The 17,821-nt window shown below is 30.3% G+C and overlaps 1 protein-coding gene across 1 annotated transcript in view; it reads right to left on the bottom strand.

The window, feature by feature from the left end:
• LOC128393731 (glutamate-gated chloride channel-like) overlaps nucleotides 1-8,386 on the bottom strand; it is a 30,463-nt gene extending 22,077 nt beyond the window's left edge. Inside the window, exon 1 of the mRNA XM_053353944.1 lies at nucleotides 7,305-8,386. Coding sequence (XP_053209919.1) covers nucleotides 7,305-7,390 — 86 coding nt within the window. The 5' untranslated portion in view covers nucleotides 7,391-8,386. The remainder of the gene's footprint in view (nucleotides 1-7,304) is intronic.
• Nucleotides 8,387-17,821: the final 9,435 nt, after the last annotated feature.

Here is a 17,821-nt window from a genome sequence, read left to right as displayed (position 1 = left end):
ATGATAACAATATACATATACTGAGAGAGAGATTTATTATTATGATGATCATTATGAAGATGCGGATGCGGATGATGGTGATGATTATGCATTGGGAAAATGTTTCTGATTGCCTGGAGCATTTGATGTGTTGAATACTTTTGCCTGAGCAGAAAAGTAAAGGGTTTCAAGTGCTCTGAATTACCAGGGGGATTTGGATTTGATAAAATGGTTGGAAATTGATTTCGCTTCTTAGATGGTAAAGGTTATAATGTAATATTACAAAGGATAACCTGAGAATGTGTTATCTTTACCTCTTTGTGCTTTAGAGTAAACATTTTATCCTTTTTGATGGGATGATTGGTGTTAGTGGTGTGGGAAGAGGATGATGATGATGATGATGATGATTATGGTGATGGAAAGGGATGGGGAACATTGAAAGATGAGGAGGAAGATGAAAAATGACAGACAAGTGAAAGAAAGAGAATGAAAATGTTTCCCTTCAATGTAAAATGAAATAAACATTTGAAATCTGCAAGAAATGATGATTATTATGTGATTTTTATAAGCAATGAGTTTCCCTCCCTTTCAATGATATTCAATTCAAGTATAACAAAAAAAAAGTAAAATTTGAGATGAGGATGGAGAGAGATTCAGATGAGGGTGTGGTGGAACTGGAATAGCTTGGGTTGTCTTGAAGGCATGTTTAAAGTATGGAAAATATTTCAACCACAATAATACTTGTGATCACAATTTCAGAATTTCTCTTCTTCCCAGAAGATGAACCCACTTTTCATCCTCTCTCTCTCTCTCTCTCTTGCTCGTCTTCCAAGTATCCATTAAGACATGAAGTGACATTTCACATCGGTGATGTTGGTGAGGAAGAAATAAGAAAGAAGATAAATTTGTGACAAAATGATTTTCACTCTTTACTCCTCCACCTCCTCATCCTCATCGTTTCTGTATTTATGCATTTGATATAATAACAAGTGATGCATTAACTTGATTCTCATTTTTCTTCAACATCTTAATGTTAACTTATCTACCTTACGTTGTAACATTTTCCTCATCCTCTTCACCAATAATAACCATCTTGGTTTACATTTCTCACCCTTTATCCATATCATCAATTTCAATTACAACTCGTAAATTTAAACACAAACAATTTTAAACGTAAGTATAAAATCCTCAAGAAGATAAAAATATGATAACAGGATGGAAATGAGAGAGAGAGAGAGAGAGAGAACACAGACAGGGAGTGAAAAATATCCAAATGAATCCATGGGAAACGATAAAGTTGAGGTTCAATCGTGAACATGATTCCATCAACTGACAAAAATACTTTGGTCATCATATATATGAATGACCATGACCATGACTAACAAGTAAAGATCCCCGGAAATGATGATTTTATTTTACATGAAAATATCTCACCACTGGAATCCGGAAATAGGAACATTTTTTTATTGTTCATTTCCGTTTCATCATTTGAGTGCATAAGTTTTAATGGTGATAAACACTAGGAAATGATTTACAGTAAATTCTTGCTTTTTTTATCGTCTTGTTATCCTCATCTTTTTTTGTTTTTCCTTTTCCCCTGTTTATCTGATTAACCGGCTTCAAGATTAGATTGAAATATTTACACTTAACCAGTTATCATATGATATCATTGGTATTATATGGTGATGATAATCACACAGTTAACTGAACAATATAATCAACCTGAATAATATCATGTTACTAGGTGTTTGTAATGTATCATTGGATGGATGGATAAGGGTGTGGGTGTGGGTGGTAAGGATAAAATAACTCATTACCATCAAACCATTGAACAATCATGAGAATGAGATAAAAGTTAATAAGAATCACTTGGAATCAGAAGGAATCACCACAAGAATTTCAGTTTCCCTCTCCCCTGATTCCATGTATATACATGATAACATTATCATGCAAATATGATAAGAATGATGAAAGAACTGAATCTTGACATGATATATTATTATTCAACCTCATCATGATCATTAACATCAATTTATGTTAATTATTGTAACAATTAACTAGTAACCATCAGAGGAAAGTTGAAACTTAGTTGTGATCAAGTTTATCGTTGAAAATGAAATAAAAATTGACAATATTTTTAATGAATATAAATTAATTGGGGATGGAAAATGTTGATATGATGAAATTATATAATGAACACTCAAAGATTCATCATCATGTCAATCTTGGTGACAAAGTATCTCCTCCCATCCACTCAAGATGAATATCCTTTCCTTATAATGAGTTACAATGTCATCGGTTTTTTTATATATATTCTCGTGGTGTATCAGCTATCACCATGATTTCAGGGTGAAGAGAATGAAAAATTGTGTGAAAAAAAAGGTATCAATTTTACCTCTTTGGTGGTGTAAAAAAATACCAACCATGTTATTCAATTCTGGTTTCAGGTATCATGTGGCTGATTGAATCAGAGTTTTCTCCCCATGTCACCCTGAAAGTGATCATGAAGTAACCTGAAGTTATTGAGGTTTGATTTCAAATGATGAAGCTCAAGATGATTCAATTTCAATCTTATTGCATATAAGCTGAAAGTTTATTTATTTTCAGGTCATCATGGTGATGATGATGATGATGATGATTGTATTATTGTTGTGAACATTATCACCAGGAAATGAAATAAGGATTGAAACGATTACAACAACTGAATTGAATTATAATTCATTTACCTTAAAGGTAAACGCGGAAAAACAATTAAATGAATCATGATCAAGATGATTATTCACTTACTAAAATAATAATAATGATAATTGTTATTCATGGTTAACCCTAAAAATGAATTGATGAAATCGGTTGAATCTGATTCTCATAGATTATGAAAATTTACTGGATTATCTGATAAAGGGAAATGGGGGGCGGGAAATGAATCATGTCTGACTGAGTTATATTACCAGAATTATCTGATTAGTAGGTAAATGTTTATCTAATTTAATATCTTCATATTGATGATGAGCATTTGTTTCCACATTCCCTGCAGTCAGGATGAGTATCTGATAATATCAGAATCAGTAACAAATAACAGAAATAATAATAATAATAATAATAATATTGTCCATCCTTTTGGTCAGTTGCAAAATCTTCTGGGATTACTCAGGAAATCCTCTTCCTTTATTCTTTATCTTCCTCATTCTACCATGAAAATGCTGAATTTCCTATTATACGTTTTTTTATATATTCTCATTCATCTTATCATGATCACCATCATCATCATACTCATGTTAAAATGCAATTCCTTGACCTTAACATTTACCTTGGTCAGTAAAGGTAACACATAGTGAAGAGGTAAAAAAAAACAATCAGCATCAGTACAATAACCTCATTGACCATCAATAAGTTTGGACATTGGAGTAAAAAAAAAAGAAATAGAAAAACAAATTGAAATAATGAAAATCTAAACATGAAACAAAATATCATCATGATCATGGTGAAACTCATTCATTAGCAATTGAAACTTTCTCATGTGAAAAAAAATTCTACAATCAAATTAACCATCTCATTTATTATTATAAGATTTACTGAAAAGTTCAATTGAAATTGAATCTACTTTGAAAAAAGCAACAAAATCGAGGAGTAAAATTTGATTCCTATGAACTTTTACCCTGTAACCTTTATCATGAGGGATGAAATTGTATTATCTCAAAAAGGAGGATACGGAAATGTAATTTGAAATTCATTTTCCTTAGACAATTTATATATATATATTAGGTTAGTTTATAATGTTATCATTTAAAATAAACAGAATCAGGGTGAACTACATGATATTATTTGAGAAATTCAATATCCAATTAGATTCACCTTTGATATTATACAATAAGAAACCTTTTTTCCTGTGTAACATTATCATTATCATTCTGTATTGTTATTATATTGTTGTATCATATTGACATTGAGCTTATCCAGGGGAAAAATATTATATATATTTGAATGAATGGAAATGTCATTAACATTCAAATATGATTATTTCACCATGATGGTGATTCAGAAATTGAAATTTTTCATGAAGCCACAGAGTAGTCACAATATATATATCATAGGATTCAGATAACAATAGGATTTTATATACAAAAATAATGAATAAATTGTTCACATCTCACAAGTGATTGTATAATTTATCATGAAATGCATTAAATAATTATCATTATATTAATTTAACATGAAATCTAAGTTGTGTCATGATGGTGATTAAATGATTGTTGATGATAATTGAAATCGGTTTGGAAATTGATTGCTACCGAAAAAGATATTTTATCAAATTGGTTTGGTGTTACAGTTACACTTTAAATCATTAACACTCAGAAATCATTAAACACTTTTCAACATACAATTCATTGAGTTAACATTAAGGTTCACCTTGAAATGAAATAATAATAATCATCATCATCATCATCATGAAATTCAATTCAATTCAATTGAAACACACCCAATGAATTATTATTAGATTTACTTGAAAACAGTTCAATTGGATTCTTGTTATTATATTTTTTTCCCTCTGTGTCTTTCATCACAATTCAATTAACCTTGTGTGTTGATTGTGTTTTTTATTTCATGAATCAAACTGATGATAATGATTGATTCTGACATTTTCATCATCCTTCATGATTCAAAATGCTGAAACATATGATAATGTTCAAGAGATGATGAGGATGCTGATGATAATCTCAAGTATATAATAGCAAATGAAATAATGATTGAAAAAAGTTATTCAATATTTTTTCCTTCATTTGATTATGTTTCAGTCTTCTCATTGTTAATCGAGAGATAATCAGATAAGTATTCAGAACTTTTCTCTCTCTCTCTCCATGAGTATTCATTTCATGGGAATTTTTCTCTCATAGTTTTCTGGTTCTTCTTATTTAATAGTAATCAATAATATCGACAATAATTTCATCCATCGTCCATGAGGAAATATCAATTTTCATGGTATTGTTATTGAGGTGAATTCGGAAAATTCTGGGTTTACATGTAACTTTTTTTTCGATCCATGTTCAGGAATATATAAAAAGAATTCAATTTTCTGAGAAATGATGAATTTTTTTCCTCTCAAAAAAGTTCAGAGATTTTCATCCCAGAACAAAAATCCCGAAAGGTTTCCCTCCTTTTCTTGTTATAAATACGATTGATTGATCATCTCATTGAAAAGGACAAATGGATAACATTTCAGTGTTTATTTATATTTCAACTTATCATGATAGTTGATTATCATCATTCAGCTAATCAGTTTCATCTTCATGGAGTTTTCATCAACTCTGCTCATCCCAATTCATTGGAATGGTTCAGATTCATTTCAAAGATAAAATCTGCTAATTATGGTCATTGGAATGAGTCCAAGAGAAATTTCAAATTTTTTCTCCTTCTTCCCATCATCATGAAAACATCTCAGAACTTTTCTCAAACTTTTCCATGAACTGAGCCTGGAATCATCATGGTTAACATGATCATCATTCATCATGGTTAAAATTAAATTTACACAATAATTGATTGATCAATGAACAGATCATCATATTATCACAGTGAACAACAGTTATGTGAGTAACAATTTAAAGTTTAATATTTGGTTTAATTTATCATCCATATTGATTGTCAATTGATTATTGTCCCAATTGAATAACAATTGGCCAATAATAATAGTCTGATTACCAGAATAATCAACATCATTCTCGTCAGGGGAATAATTATTGTATCTTATTGATTAAGTAATCAGTGTTGGAATCAATTTTGATTGTTAAGATCTTTAAATAAACCCTAATGATAAAAATCAATCACTGTTACAATTAATGAGAAACATAAACTAATCATTATGATAACTGTTATCATCGAGTAAAAATTTGAAGGGGAAGATAAATTTTAATCATAATTAAGTTCAAGCTTGAGTTATGATTGATTATTATTGGTCAATGTCTCATGAAATCATTATGATTATCAGATAAAGCTTTGAGTTTATCGGATATGTGATTGTAATCAATGTAATCAATTACTGGCTACAGTTGATCCTTTACCTTTTTTAAAGGTTGATTGTTGCTAATGGTTGAGTTTAACCAACTTTTTGTTCATATATCATCATGAAAGTGTTATTATCAGTATTGAATGTGACAGAATTAAATACATGATCTAAATCAAATGAGCTGTGGAAAAAAATAGAGAGAAGATGAAACTTTGTTTATATCCTTTTCTCCAATTTGTTTTACTTTCTCAATCTCAATCATTCCTTTCTCTTCATCATCATGTTTACATTTCTAAGAATCCTCATGAAAAATTGAAAGAAAGCGAAAAAGTGACTTGATTTTTTCTCTTCTTTCTGTTTTTTTTTGTGTTTCTAATCTTGGCAGAGATATTAAAGGAAAGAAAGAGAGATAAAGGAAGACGATAGATTTTCAGTTGAAAATTCAGAGAATCGGATAAGTCAACAAGAATTTTAGATTATTACACAATTGATTGGCTGCCCAATCGAGTCTGTGAGAGAAAATGCAAAAACTAAAACGAGTAAACAAAGAGAGAGAGAGAGATGATGATGATGATGATGATGATGATGACGAGGAAGATGAGGAAGATGTAGGAGGTGATAGTGCATCAAGGCGACAGAAAATGCAGAAAGAAAGAAAGTTCTGATTATAATGATCAAGAGGAAAAGGAAAAAGGCAGTGACCTTTTTTTCTTCTCTCTCACTCACTCACCCACTCTCTCCATTGAAAAGTTATATTCTATTCGGAATTGGAGAAAAATAAGTTCTCAAAGAGTATAGAGTATTCTTTTCATCCTTTCTATTCTCATCTTCATCTTTATCATCATTGTCTTCCATTTGATGGTGAGAAGATGAATCTCTCTTTCTTCTTATGATGAGATGAAGAGACATGGATATACTTGTACATTTAGATTCTCAGACTTAACTGAATTCAATGTTACTCTCATAATCAACAACATGACCTTAGAATTGCTCCTTTGGGTCTTTATCATCATCACTTAAGATGAAGATTAAGAGTTATCATCAACCTTATCATCATTATCGTCAGTGTGACAACTCAATTACATGATAAAGATGATGCAAACAATTATGATTATCATGTTATCATCATTTTTCATTCTGCAAACACAAAATACTCAATTCAATTTAATACAATTTACGATTTTTTGAAACTTTTTTCTGCTCATTCATCAAAAAAGGAGAAGCAAAAAATGAAATAAAATGATACAATTGTTAATTGTGACAATTTTGGTTGATTGTTGATCACATAGTCTAAAAATATATCATTGTTAGTTAATTGTTAACTTACCTTACTAATGAAATTAACGGTAAAATGAAACATAATCTTAAGATGATCCATTGAGAATCAATTAATATATCACTTAGTTTAACCATGATTATGATTAGTGTGACAATTTATTTCTTGTTAATTGTGTATTTGGTTGAATTGATGCTAATTGTTGATAAAAGATGATGTTTAAATTATGGTTGATGTTGATGATGATGTTGATTATATAAACAATTTAAAGTTGAAAATGATAAATTGATTGATTATTAGTACCAATGGAAATATATTTGTAATAACTGTTAGTAATTAACTAATTGTGATTTTATATAAATAACAATTTACAATTGAAACAACTTTTTTCTTATATAATTTACAAGATATATGATACAAGTTGCTAATTGTGAGATAACAATTTAACAATTAATACGAGTTAATTAACTTTAAGTTCAGTGTCTAATCCGTAATTGTAATAAAAAAAACACTTTGAACAATTTTATCACTAAAATTAATTGTTTCTGTTGATTAAAACTATTACAATTAACATCTAAATTGTTATTCCAGTTTTTCTGTCACAATTTATTTATCACTATCAGAGATTTGTGTTGATTTATTAATTGTAATTGTTGATTAACTGATGAAAATGTGATGAAAAAATTGAATTAACCATTGAAGAAAACCAAAAGAAATGATTACAATTGTGAAATTTAATTGGTTTTAATTGTTGGTGATTAAAATTGAAGCTCGTTGGTTAATTGGGATCCCAATTCTCACGATCATGATTTAATCAGATTGATTAGATTGTAAAATGTGACACAATCAATTTTAAAAGTTAATTGTAAGGATTAAACATATTGGGTTGATTATTGTTGTCACTCTTATTATGTATGTGTGTGTGTGTGTGGTTACAATCAATTAATTGTTGGTGTTTGAGTGTATATACATACAAAAAGGTTTGGTGAGAGAGAGACTTGATTAACTAATTGTAATTAACTAATAATAACTATCATGGTAATAACATTGATAATAATGATAGAAAAAAAGAGAGCAACTATTAGATTGAATCATGATATTGAATATAAGAGTAACTCTCATGCGATTTGCTTCAAAGTTACCAAGAGAAAAGAGTGAGATGATGATGACAAGAGACGAGAGAGAAAGTCATGATGATGATTAGGATGATAGAAGAAAGAGAGAAAAGAAAGAGAAGATAAATGATAAGTTGAGAGTTGAACAGGAAATGAGTTTGCGTCAATTGAAAATAGAGAGAGAAAGAAAGAGGAAAAAGTTCAGTGGAATACTGAATTTCTCATGAAGATGAGGATAAAGATGATGAAAGAGAAAACTATCTTCCTCATCATCATCATCATCATCATCTCTCTCTCTCTTACTTATTGTGCTTTTAATGAGTCAAATTGATGCTAAAATCAAATTGGAGTCAGAATAATGTTGCTGATGAACAAAAAGTTATGACAACTTGAGATAACTAAATTATGATCATTATTGTTAATTGTGAAATTAGAGTTAAATTGTATTTGGTTTATAATCACTGTTTATACTGATTTTAATTAAAATTGATTATAACCATTGAAGCTTATTGATCAAAGTCACAATCAATATTATTACGATACAATTAACACTTAAAACTTGATGATAATTGATTAATTTTTACTTTAATGCCTCTTTATGACATTTTAATTGTAATTAGTTGATTGATTGTCTAATTTAATCATTTATACATATTGTTGACAATGTAAGAAATTATTTGTTGTCGTTAATTTTTTTTTAGCTGCTCATTTTTTAATAGTTGCCGGTTAATTGTGATTAATTAGTTAATGGCATCAATTCAAATTACTCTCATAAGAGTTGTGATGTTAATTGTTGTTGTTTCAAATCATTTTAAAGCTTATTAATTATCACAATTAGGTTAAGAGATTAAGAGGTTTTGTTTTATTGTAATTATCATTCACATTGATTGTGATTGATTGTACTTGATATGATAATCTAAAGATAAACTTAATCGAAACAATTTAGATGCATAACAATTAGACTGATAGTAATATTCATTAACCATTTCAACAATTATTGGTTACGCTAAATGTTTAGGTTGATTGTAACAATTTGGTTAACTAAATTAGTTTGATTACAGTTAAGGTTTGGAAGCCAAAATTATGGTTGATTATATTGTTTGCCAAAAGTTATTTTAAATATGTGGAAAAATTTTCTTACACAATTTATAAATTGTTGTGATGATCATGATTAACTGAATAACCTTGAGGATACAATTTAGTAAACATAAACATGGATCAACAGAATCGACTGAGTCAATTGTGAAAAGGATCATGATGATAATGATGATGATCATTTGCAAACAATTTTGAATAAAAATTCTGAATGATTATCATGTAGGATAAGAATCTTAATGATTTCAATGTTGGCAGATGAGAATAGTTTCCAAGACAATGTTTTCCTTATCATGGATCATGATCATGGGGTGAACAATTGTTGCCAATGAAAACCTTTTTTTCCAGGTCAATTCTGTGAATAATTTTCCAGAATTTCACCAGATTATTCTGATGGATTCATGATGGAAATTAAATGTTCGTCCTCAAGTGAAGGTTGAACCCCTTAAAATAACATATAAGTTCATCATTACCCTGAATTTTTGTCAACTATTATTTGGAATATCAATTTCATTATCATGATCGTTTCCCATTCACTGAAACTTATACACAAATGAAGTTCAATTTGAATTTGAACATCAATGAAACAATAATAACAACAACAATCAACTGAACTGTTTAATTTAACAATTTGAAACTACATGATCCTGGTGATCCGATAATGAGTTAAAATTGAACTGAATTGGATTGAAATTTGATCTCATCATGTTAATTTAATCCAATAATAGATAATCTTGATTGTAGTAATAATAACGATAATCACAGTAGTAATTTAATCTTGGATACTTTGATTTAATCTTCATTTAGATTATATTGGATGCGAAGAAACAAAAAAAAATAGTTGACAATTAATCATCAAGATAAACAGTTGGACTTTGATTGCTGAAAATTAATCAATAATCAACCGTAATTATGATGATTAAGATTAAATGATGAATTGATTGTCACCCGAATAAATTAAATACCCAAAGAAATATAATCAACTACTGCCATCAATATCTATTCCTCCTCTCTTTGAACAACAATCAATAAATTGTTTCATTCGGAGACACAATTAAATCAATCAACTAGTTAGTTGAATAAACTAAATCTCCTGATGAAATTAGATTCGTTTCCATCCAGATTCAGATAATAAGTTGACATGAAAATCAAAAATCAATGAATCATATTGATAACTTTGAGTTAATTATATCAAATTTAAGATTATTTGAAAGTTTTTCTCATCCATTAATAGTTAAGTGGTTCCAATGAGAATCCAATTAATAAATGACTATTGATACGTTTGATTAATTATTAAATTGATTACGAAAAAGTGGATTCAAACGTAAACTAATTATCATGTTGATTGAGAAAAATTGAGATGAAAAATATTATTGATTCTCAACAATAGTAATATCATGATTCTGATTGTGATATATATTAATCCTTTGTTAATAACACTCAATGTCTAAGGTCAATCGCCTTAATAATCAATGGTAAAAAACTTAATTAACGTTAACCTCTTCAATACCTTTACAGTTAACCCAGTTGACCATCATCTTTATCATCTTATCATCTTATTTATCAGGATGAGGATCTTGAGGTTGGAATAATTTTTTTCCTTCCTTTTCTGACCTAACGAGACGATGACAATTTGCTTCTGGCAAGTTCAGTGATATAACAACAATATTTATCTATGGTTCTAAATGATAGGTTAGAGAGAGAGAGAGAGAGAGAGAGAGAGAGAGAGAGAGAGAGATCTCATTTGTTCCAAGGAGAATTGAAGAAGATGATCATATCTCTATGATGATATTTCTTTTTTCATCATAAGAAAAAAATGATGATCTTCATCTTCTTTCCAATTCTGATATTTAGGAAATGATCTCTCTCTCTTTTTCTCTCCACAGGAAACACAACATGAAAATGAAGAAGAGATAAAAGAGGTTATCATCTTTATCATCATCTTCATCCCTTGTGTCAAGATAAAGATGATGACAAAGATGATAAAAAAAAGAAAGTATAACCTTTACTAAGATCCATTGATTCACTTTGGGAGGAGATTCGATAATAAGAAAATCATCAAAATCAGAAACAGAATCAGAATCGTATCAGAAATCATTGATTACTATTATTATACATTACTTAAGTATCCATTAGATTAGATTATTAGTTAGACTAGTTATTATTTCCCCGATTATCATTCAAATTACATTTTGGATCAGTTATTATTATAATTGTTAATCTACTTGTTACCATATTTTATACCAATTAATGGATTAATCTTAAAGGATATTGATTGTCTCGATCATTGAGATAATCTAAGTTGGATAAGTCGTTCCATTGGTACAACAAATCTTTCAATTAACTTCATCAAAAGGTTAATCATGACGATTGTTAATCTCAATTTAACATCTAAACTTTGATTTTAATCTCAACACAGTTAATCAATCCATTTAATGCTCTATCTTTTTAATTAGTTGATTCTCATTGATTTCCATTCAAATCCTTCAATCATTTCAAAAGCTCTGAACTTGATTCAATCTCATATTCCTTTGATTATTTGATTATTTTGGGTTATTTTAATTAACCGATTTACTTTTACTTCATCATGTCGATATTTTTTTAATCATGATTTAAGTAAACAATGTTCATAATAAACATGAAACAATAACAATCAAGAGATCAAACTAATAACATTTTTTTTATCTTCTCATCATTGAGATTACGTTGTCCACAACAATTTAATATCAATCGTTAAATAGCCTAAGGCTATATAATATATATAAAGGTAATCATGATGATGGTCAATGAAATTGAAATTGAAACAAAACCTAAAAGTTCAATTGGATTGGAATCATTTTCTCGTAGTAAATTGAATTGAGTTAAAATTAAGTAAATTGTTTAGGTTTGATTATTATTAAATTGTTTTAAGGTCAATTGATAAAATGTTTTTCCACTATTATCATCATGATTTAGTTAACAGTTTGGTTCATTGGTTGTTAAATGAGGTTAACGGTTAATGTTTACCGTTATATCAACTTTTGTATTTCTATTTTAATAGATTCAATATTATTATTATCATGATGATGATGATGATCAACAGTATTATGAGTATCATGGTGATGAAAATGATGATGATACTGAGAAGATGAGTGATAACGATGATCACTTACAATTCTGTTGATTTATTCAGTTCTAAATAATTCATCTTATGTATTTCTTTTATTCATGAGGATAATCATTCATCAGAATCACCATCAGAATTTGGTTCCAAGTGTTGGTTCCTCAGGTCAGAATTAATCAGAAACAATCAACACAAACAATAATCAAGGGATTGGTCAACAATCAAAAGTGATAATAACAAATAATATTATCAATCAATATCAAGAAACTTTAAACGATTGAAAGGATGAAAACGTGGAAGGAATGACCAAAGAAAAGGTCGGACAAGATTATTATCAGAATTTCAAAATTCACTGTTGGGCTGCAACTTAGTGAGGAGGTTCAATTCAGGGGATTTAAGTAATAACTTAGCTGAATTGAGGAGAACTGAAAAGAGAGATAATAATCTTAGAGGATTAGCACTGATTAATCAGAAGATTTGATCTGCCTTTCACAACCACGTCAGATCAGAGGAAACAGATTCGAAAGGATCGTCACCGGAGGGAAGAAATAGTAATTTACTAATTACTACAATTGAAATTTAATCACAATTAAAATTGCAAGAAAACTAAAGTTTTATTAATTAAGAAATGTGAGAATTAAAATGTAAGAGCATGGACGAGATGAAACTCAAATTAACACTTTATGTGTTGAACTCTTAATTCTAACTGATAAAAAGAATAGAAATCAAATTAAAGAAAATCATTAAAATGGGGGAAAACATAAAAGGGGAAAGAAAGATAAGATTATCTTAACAATTAAAGTTGTTAAGAAGATAAAATGTATCATCTTTTTAGCTTTTAACAGCTAGAGCTGTTTGCACTATGATGATAAGGTTAATCAAAATGAACAATTAGTTAAACATAATAAGATAAAAGGTAAAGAAAAGAAAGAGAAATTTGTTGTCTTTCTTTAAACGACAAAATTAAGGAAAATTAAAAATGAAAAGAAAACGGTTTTTGGATTAACAATTATAGTTGTTGGGGAAAAGAGATTAAGATAAATAAAATGAATAAGAAATCCATGATCGTTGAATGAGTCTAGAGACTTGGTGGGAAATGGGAATTTAACCCTTCACTGCCGTGGACTTTGACTAAGAGCCCTCATCAAGGCTTCACGACTTATTCGACGAGCATCACGTTCCGGGTCCGGGATTTCTCTGATAGGAGATGAGACGGATAGAAACGTCATTTCGAATTTGACTCGAGGAAATTGTAATAGAGCAGCTCTCTTGTTGCCATCGTTCATATGATTCTTGGGAACTTTGGAATACAGAATCTTGAGATGAAGGAAGTTCATCTGGAACTTCAGTTGATGTTGAACTTAGTTGAACACATTCAGGTTCTTTAACTTTAGGAGCTTTTGGAACATTTATAGATGTTGGTTGTTCGATAACTTTGATTATTTCCACTGAGGGTCGAGTTTCTTTGTCAGGAATTTTAATTTTATTCGGACTCTTATGGAGCCGTGGACTTTGAGGTTGTATAGGTGGACCAGCATAGGTACTTGAGTACACCAATCGGGGAGATTGTCCTGGTTTGGGTGTTCCTAGAGGAGTAATACACAAATCTTTGGTGTATTCAGGGTATTCTCTATTTCCAAATGAGTAATAGCTCCAATCTTCGGGCCATTCGACTTCTTTTTTATCTACACGATCAGAGTAGATTTTTAGTAATTGAGAAACTTTTAAATTACCACAAGTGTAATCGGTGTTTCCATGATGAATACCAGATCCTAGGATTGAACATCGATCTTCGATGTTCCAGAAAGACATGTAGAGTTTCATTGAAGTTATAGCTTCAATACCTGGCGAATGAGCTTCAAGTTTAATGGTAAAACCAGAAAATACCAAAAATGAAATTAATGAAAGAGCAGCAGGGGAAGCTCGATAGGTGAAAAGAACTGAGTTATTTCACGAAGCTTTGGCTTTAAGAAGGAAATTTCTTGATCAGAAAGTTCAATTGATCGGAACATTTTGATTAATCCGAGCCGACAATGATTTCGGCTGTAGCCAAATAGGTAATCAGTTGATCTTTAACAGAAGATATATGCTTAGCATATCTTAGATCTCGGAATTTTAATCCATGATACCGAGTATCCATGTAATCAACTTTGCTATAGCGAACAAAAGTTTCGTAAATAATTTCACCATATCCATCGACGATTATTACCCAGACAGGGGTTGGAATAGGTGACCATTTTTCAGTTCGATAATTGTAAACGTTATTTCTTACGTAGCTCATATGAATGGAGAAAACTGTTGAGGGATTAGGATGAAGTTTAGTATTTTCTTCAATTGCCTTTTCAAACTTTTCTGGAAGTTGAGGAAGATTGATTATAGTCAATCGTTGAAATTCAACAGCAGCATATTTTTGTCGATTTTGACGAACTTGAGCTTTTTGGTGATTAGTTATTTTCGACGGATTCTCAGGATTGTAGAATTCCTTTAATGACGGGAACCATTCTTTTATTTTAGATTTAAGAATTGATTGTTTTTCCGATGATAGTCGGGAGAGTGGGTTGATTCTTATGAAAGGGACATCACTTTCACTTACATCTGAGGAAATTGAAATGATAGAAGCAGCTCTTTGAACTCGAGGACGACCTTGAGCTACTTTAAGCCATTCGATTGAATCATCAATCAAGTACTGTGGTACTTGTGACCAAAATGAGTTCGGGGCGAGTCGGGTGATCGGGAGGTTACCTGTGATAGGTGGAATCCCATTTTGTACGAACTCTTCAGCTTCGTCAAGTGGTTCAGATGAATCTCTAGATCTTTAAAATTATTCCAGAAACTTAATCGTGTTAGTGAAACTTCGGATAGCGAGAGGAGCAAGGAAAGGGTCAGTTGGTGTTTCCTCTCATTTTACCAAACAGGCATACAACTGTAGTTGATTTTAGTATTGAACTCATGGGTTGAGTAATCAATTTCAGGTGGGTCAACATTTTTGTGAGGAGGTAGATATTTCATTAATCGATTAGGAATTGCCAATTTAAGTTCATCTTTACTTTTCCTTGAACGAAAGGGGTTTGGAACCAAGTCAAGTTCCTCTTGGAATAATCCTTTTCGACAGGAGTTCTCATGTTGAATGAATAAACCAGAACTGATAGGTTTTAAACAATGAGATCGGCGGCAAATGAATTTACTTTCTCTATAGAGAATGTAATTGGTAGTCGTGGGAACATTTTCAATAAGTGGATAATCGTCAACTTTTGAAAACTTGTAGATACAATAAGGTAAAAGGCACAAAATTTGTTCGAATTATCAAAAGGTACGAGTTTTAAGGTGATGACCAACTCACGTAACCATTTAACGCATAAAGAGCAATACCATTTATGGCAAGATTGACAACTCAGAGGTTGAATACAAATTTGTTCACACAAATAGCACCTTATTTTGTCCAGAATTTTGGTTAAATTTTCGTTTATAACATGAGCTTTAGCGATACCATGAGGGATCTTTGGTAGAGGGACGGTGAAAATTGATTCGTCTTGGTACAAGTTCAGGAATATCTCTCACGGATTGATTTTTCAAATTTTCTTTTATCTTTAAAAAGTTAGAGCTTTATCATCGACTTGTTCCTTTATCTTTCTGAATCTTTCGATAGAAAGTAAGTTGTGGAGCAGTAGGAAGAGGATTGGGATACTCATTAGGTTCGAATGTGTATTCATCAGGTTTCAAATAACGGGGTTGATGTTTATATTCAGGGTCTTTTGGAACAGGAACTTTAGATGATCTCAATTTGGTTGGAACATTTTCCATTTTGTCACCAGAATAACTTTTGTTATTAGAATTGATTTGTTGAGCGGGTGAAAGTTTAACACGAACAACAGTTGAGTGGGTTGATGATGATGAACTTGATGAATCCATAGATTCAGGTGAATGAGGTCGTTTCTTTGATGAACTTGCCTCAGGTTGATCACGATTATAACTTTGGTTAATTTTTTCAATAGTTTTGAAATCGATTTCAGATGAAGTTGGAGAGGTTTGAACACTAAAATTGAAAGATTTAGAGATCACTGGTGAGAGAACAGGTAGAACTGAACAATCTACTTCTTCTTCATCTCCATTAGACAAAATACGAGTGATAACTGTGGTTAATGGTTGAGAGTTCGACATTTTTATCTCAATTATTGTTGAAGAGAAACGCTTGTTATAGCAAGAAAAGCTTGAGAAACCAAATTTAGTCACAAAGAAACAAAAAGAGCGTTTAAAAGCACTTAATTGAATGTTAATTAAAGCGATGAGGTCAAGAGATGACTTATAATTAACTTTATAACAAAGACAATCGATGAACCATTTTGTAGGCGGGAACCAATTTAACTCTTTATACAGTAATAACTGTGATCGATTAATTGATCGATAATCGATTATTTCAATTCGTTTTAATTGTTTGAAACAATTAACTTTGTTAATCTCTTGGGTTAATTTACAATAGTAAATAATGAAAATGTTGTTTTGTTTGCGTTTTCGAGAACGAGTTAAAGGTTTATCTCCAGAATCCAGAGTTTGTTGAGATGAGATTAGTTTATCAACAGTTTGATATTTGCGTTTAGGTTTAGTTGAGGTTTGATTTGTAAATATTTCATCAAGATAATGATCATTGTCAATTGTTGATGTTAAAGCCTCAGGAAGATTAAAGTCATTAGAAACATCATTATCAATGTTAGTTTCACTTTGTTGAACATCAATCTCATTTATAGATGAATGATCAGAATTGGAATTTTCAAGATTAGAATTAAATTCAGGAAGAAAACTGGTAGCTCTCTCAATGAATTCATCAGAATGAAAGTTTTCTCTTTCAAGGAAAGAATCAGGATCGAAATAATCATTTCGTAATTTGATCATTTCTTCGTCTAATTCACCGACGAATGGTTTGGTATTTGAGACATTAGCACTAAAAAGATTATAATCTTCAGGATCTAATAAAAGTAACGAGCCTTTTTGCAGACCACAAACAAGAAAAGGTCCAATGTATTTTTCTCGAAGTTTTTTACTTAATTTAGAATCGACAGATTCATCTTTCAGATAAATGAAATCACCTTCCTTATAAGGAGATTGTTGATGTAATTTTTTGGTTCTATTGATTTGATACAATTGTTGGGAATGTAATCGAGCGATAGCTATTTTTCTAGCCTTAGAAACATCAAGATCAGAATGATCATCAAGGTTAAGTAAATTATCTAGAGGTTTTCGAGGGTGTCGTCCATAGACGA

Source organism: Panonychus citri, unplaced genomic scaffold, assembly GCF_014898815.1.
Source record: "Panonychus citri isolate SS breed McGregor unplaced genomic scaffold, ASM1489881v1 Contig00138, whole genome shotgun sequence".
NCBI lineage: Eukaryota > Metazoa > Arthropoda > Arachnida > Trombidiformes > Tetranychidae > Panonychus > Panonychus citri.
The sequence above is the reverse complement of the archived record's forward strand: the minus strand, read 5'-3'. Positions and strand labels throughout refer to the sequence as shown.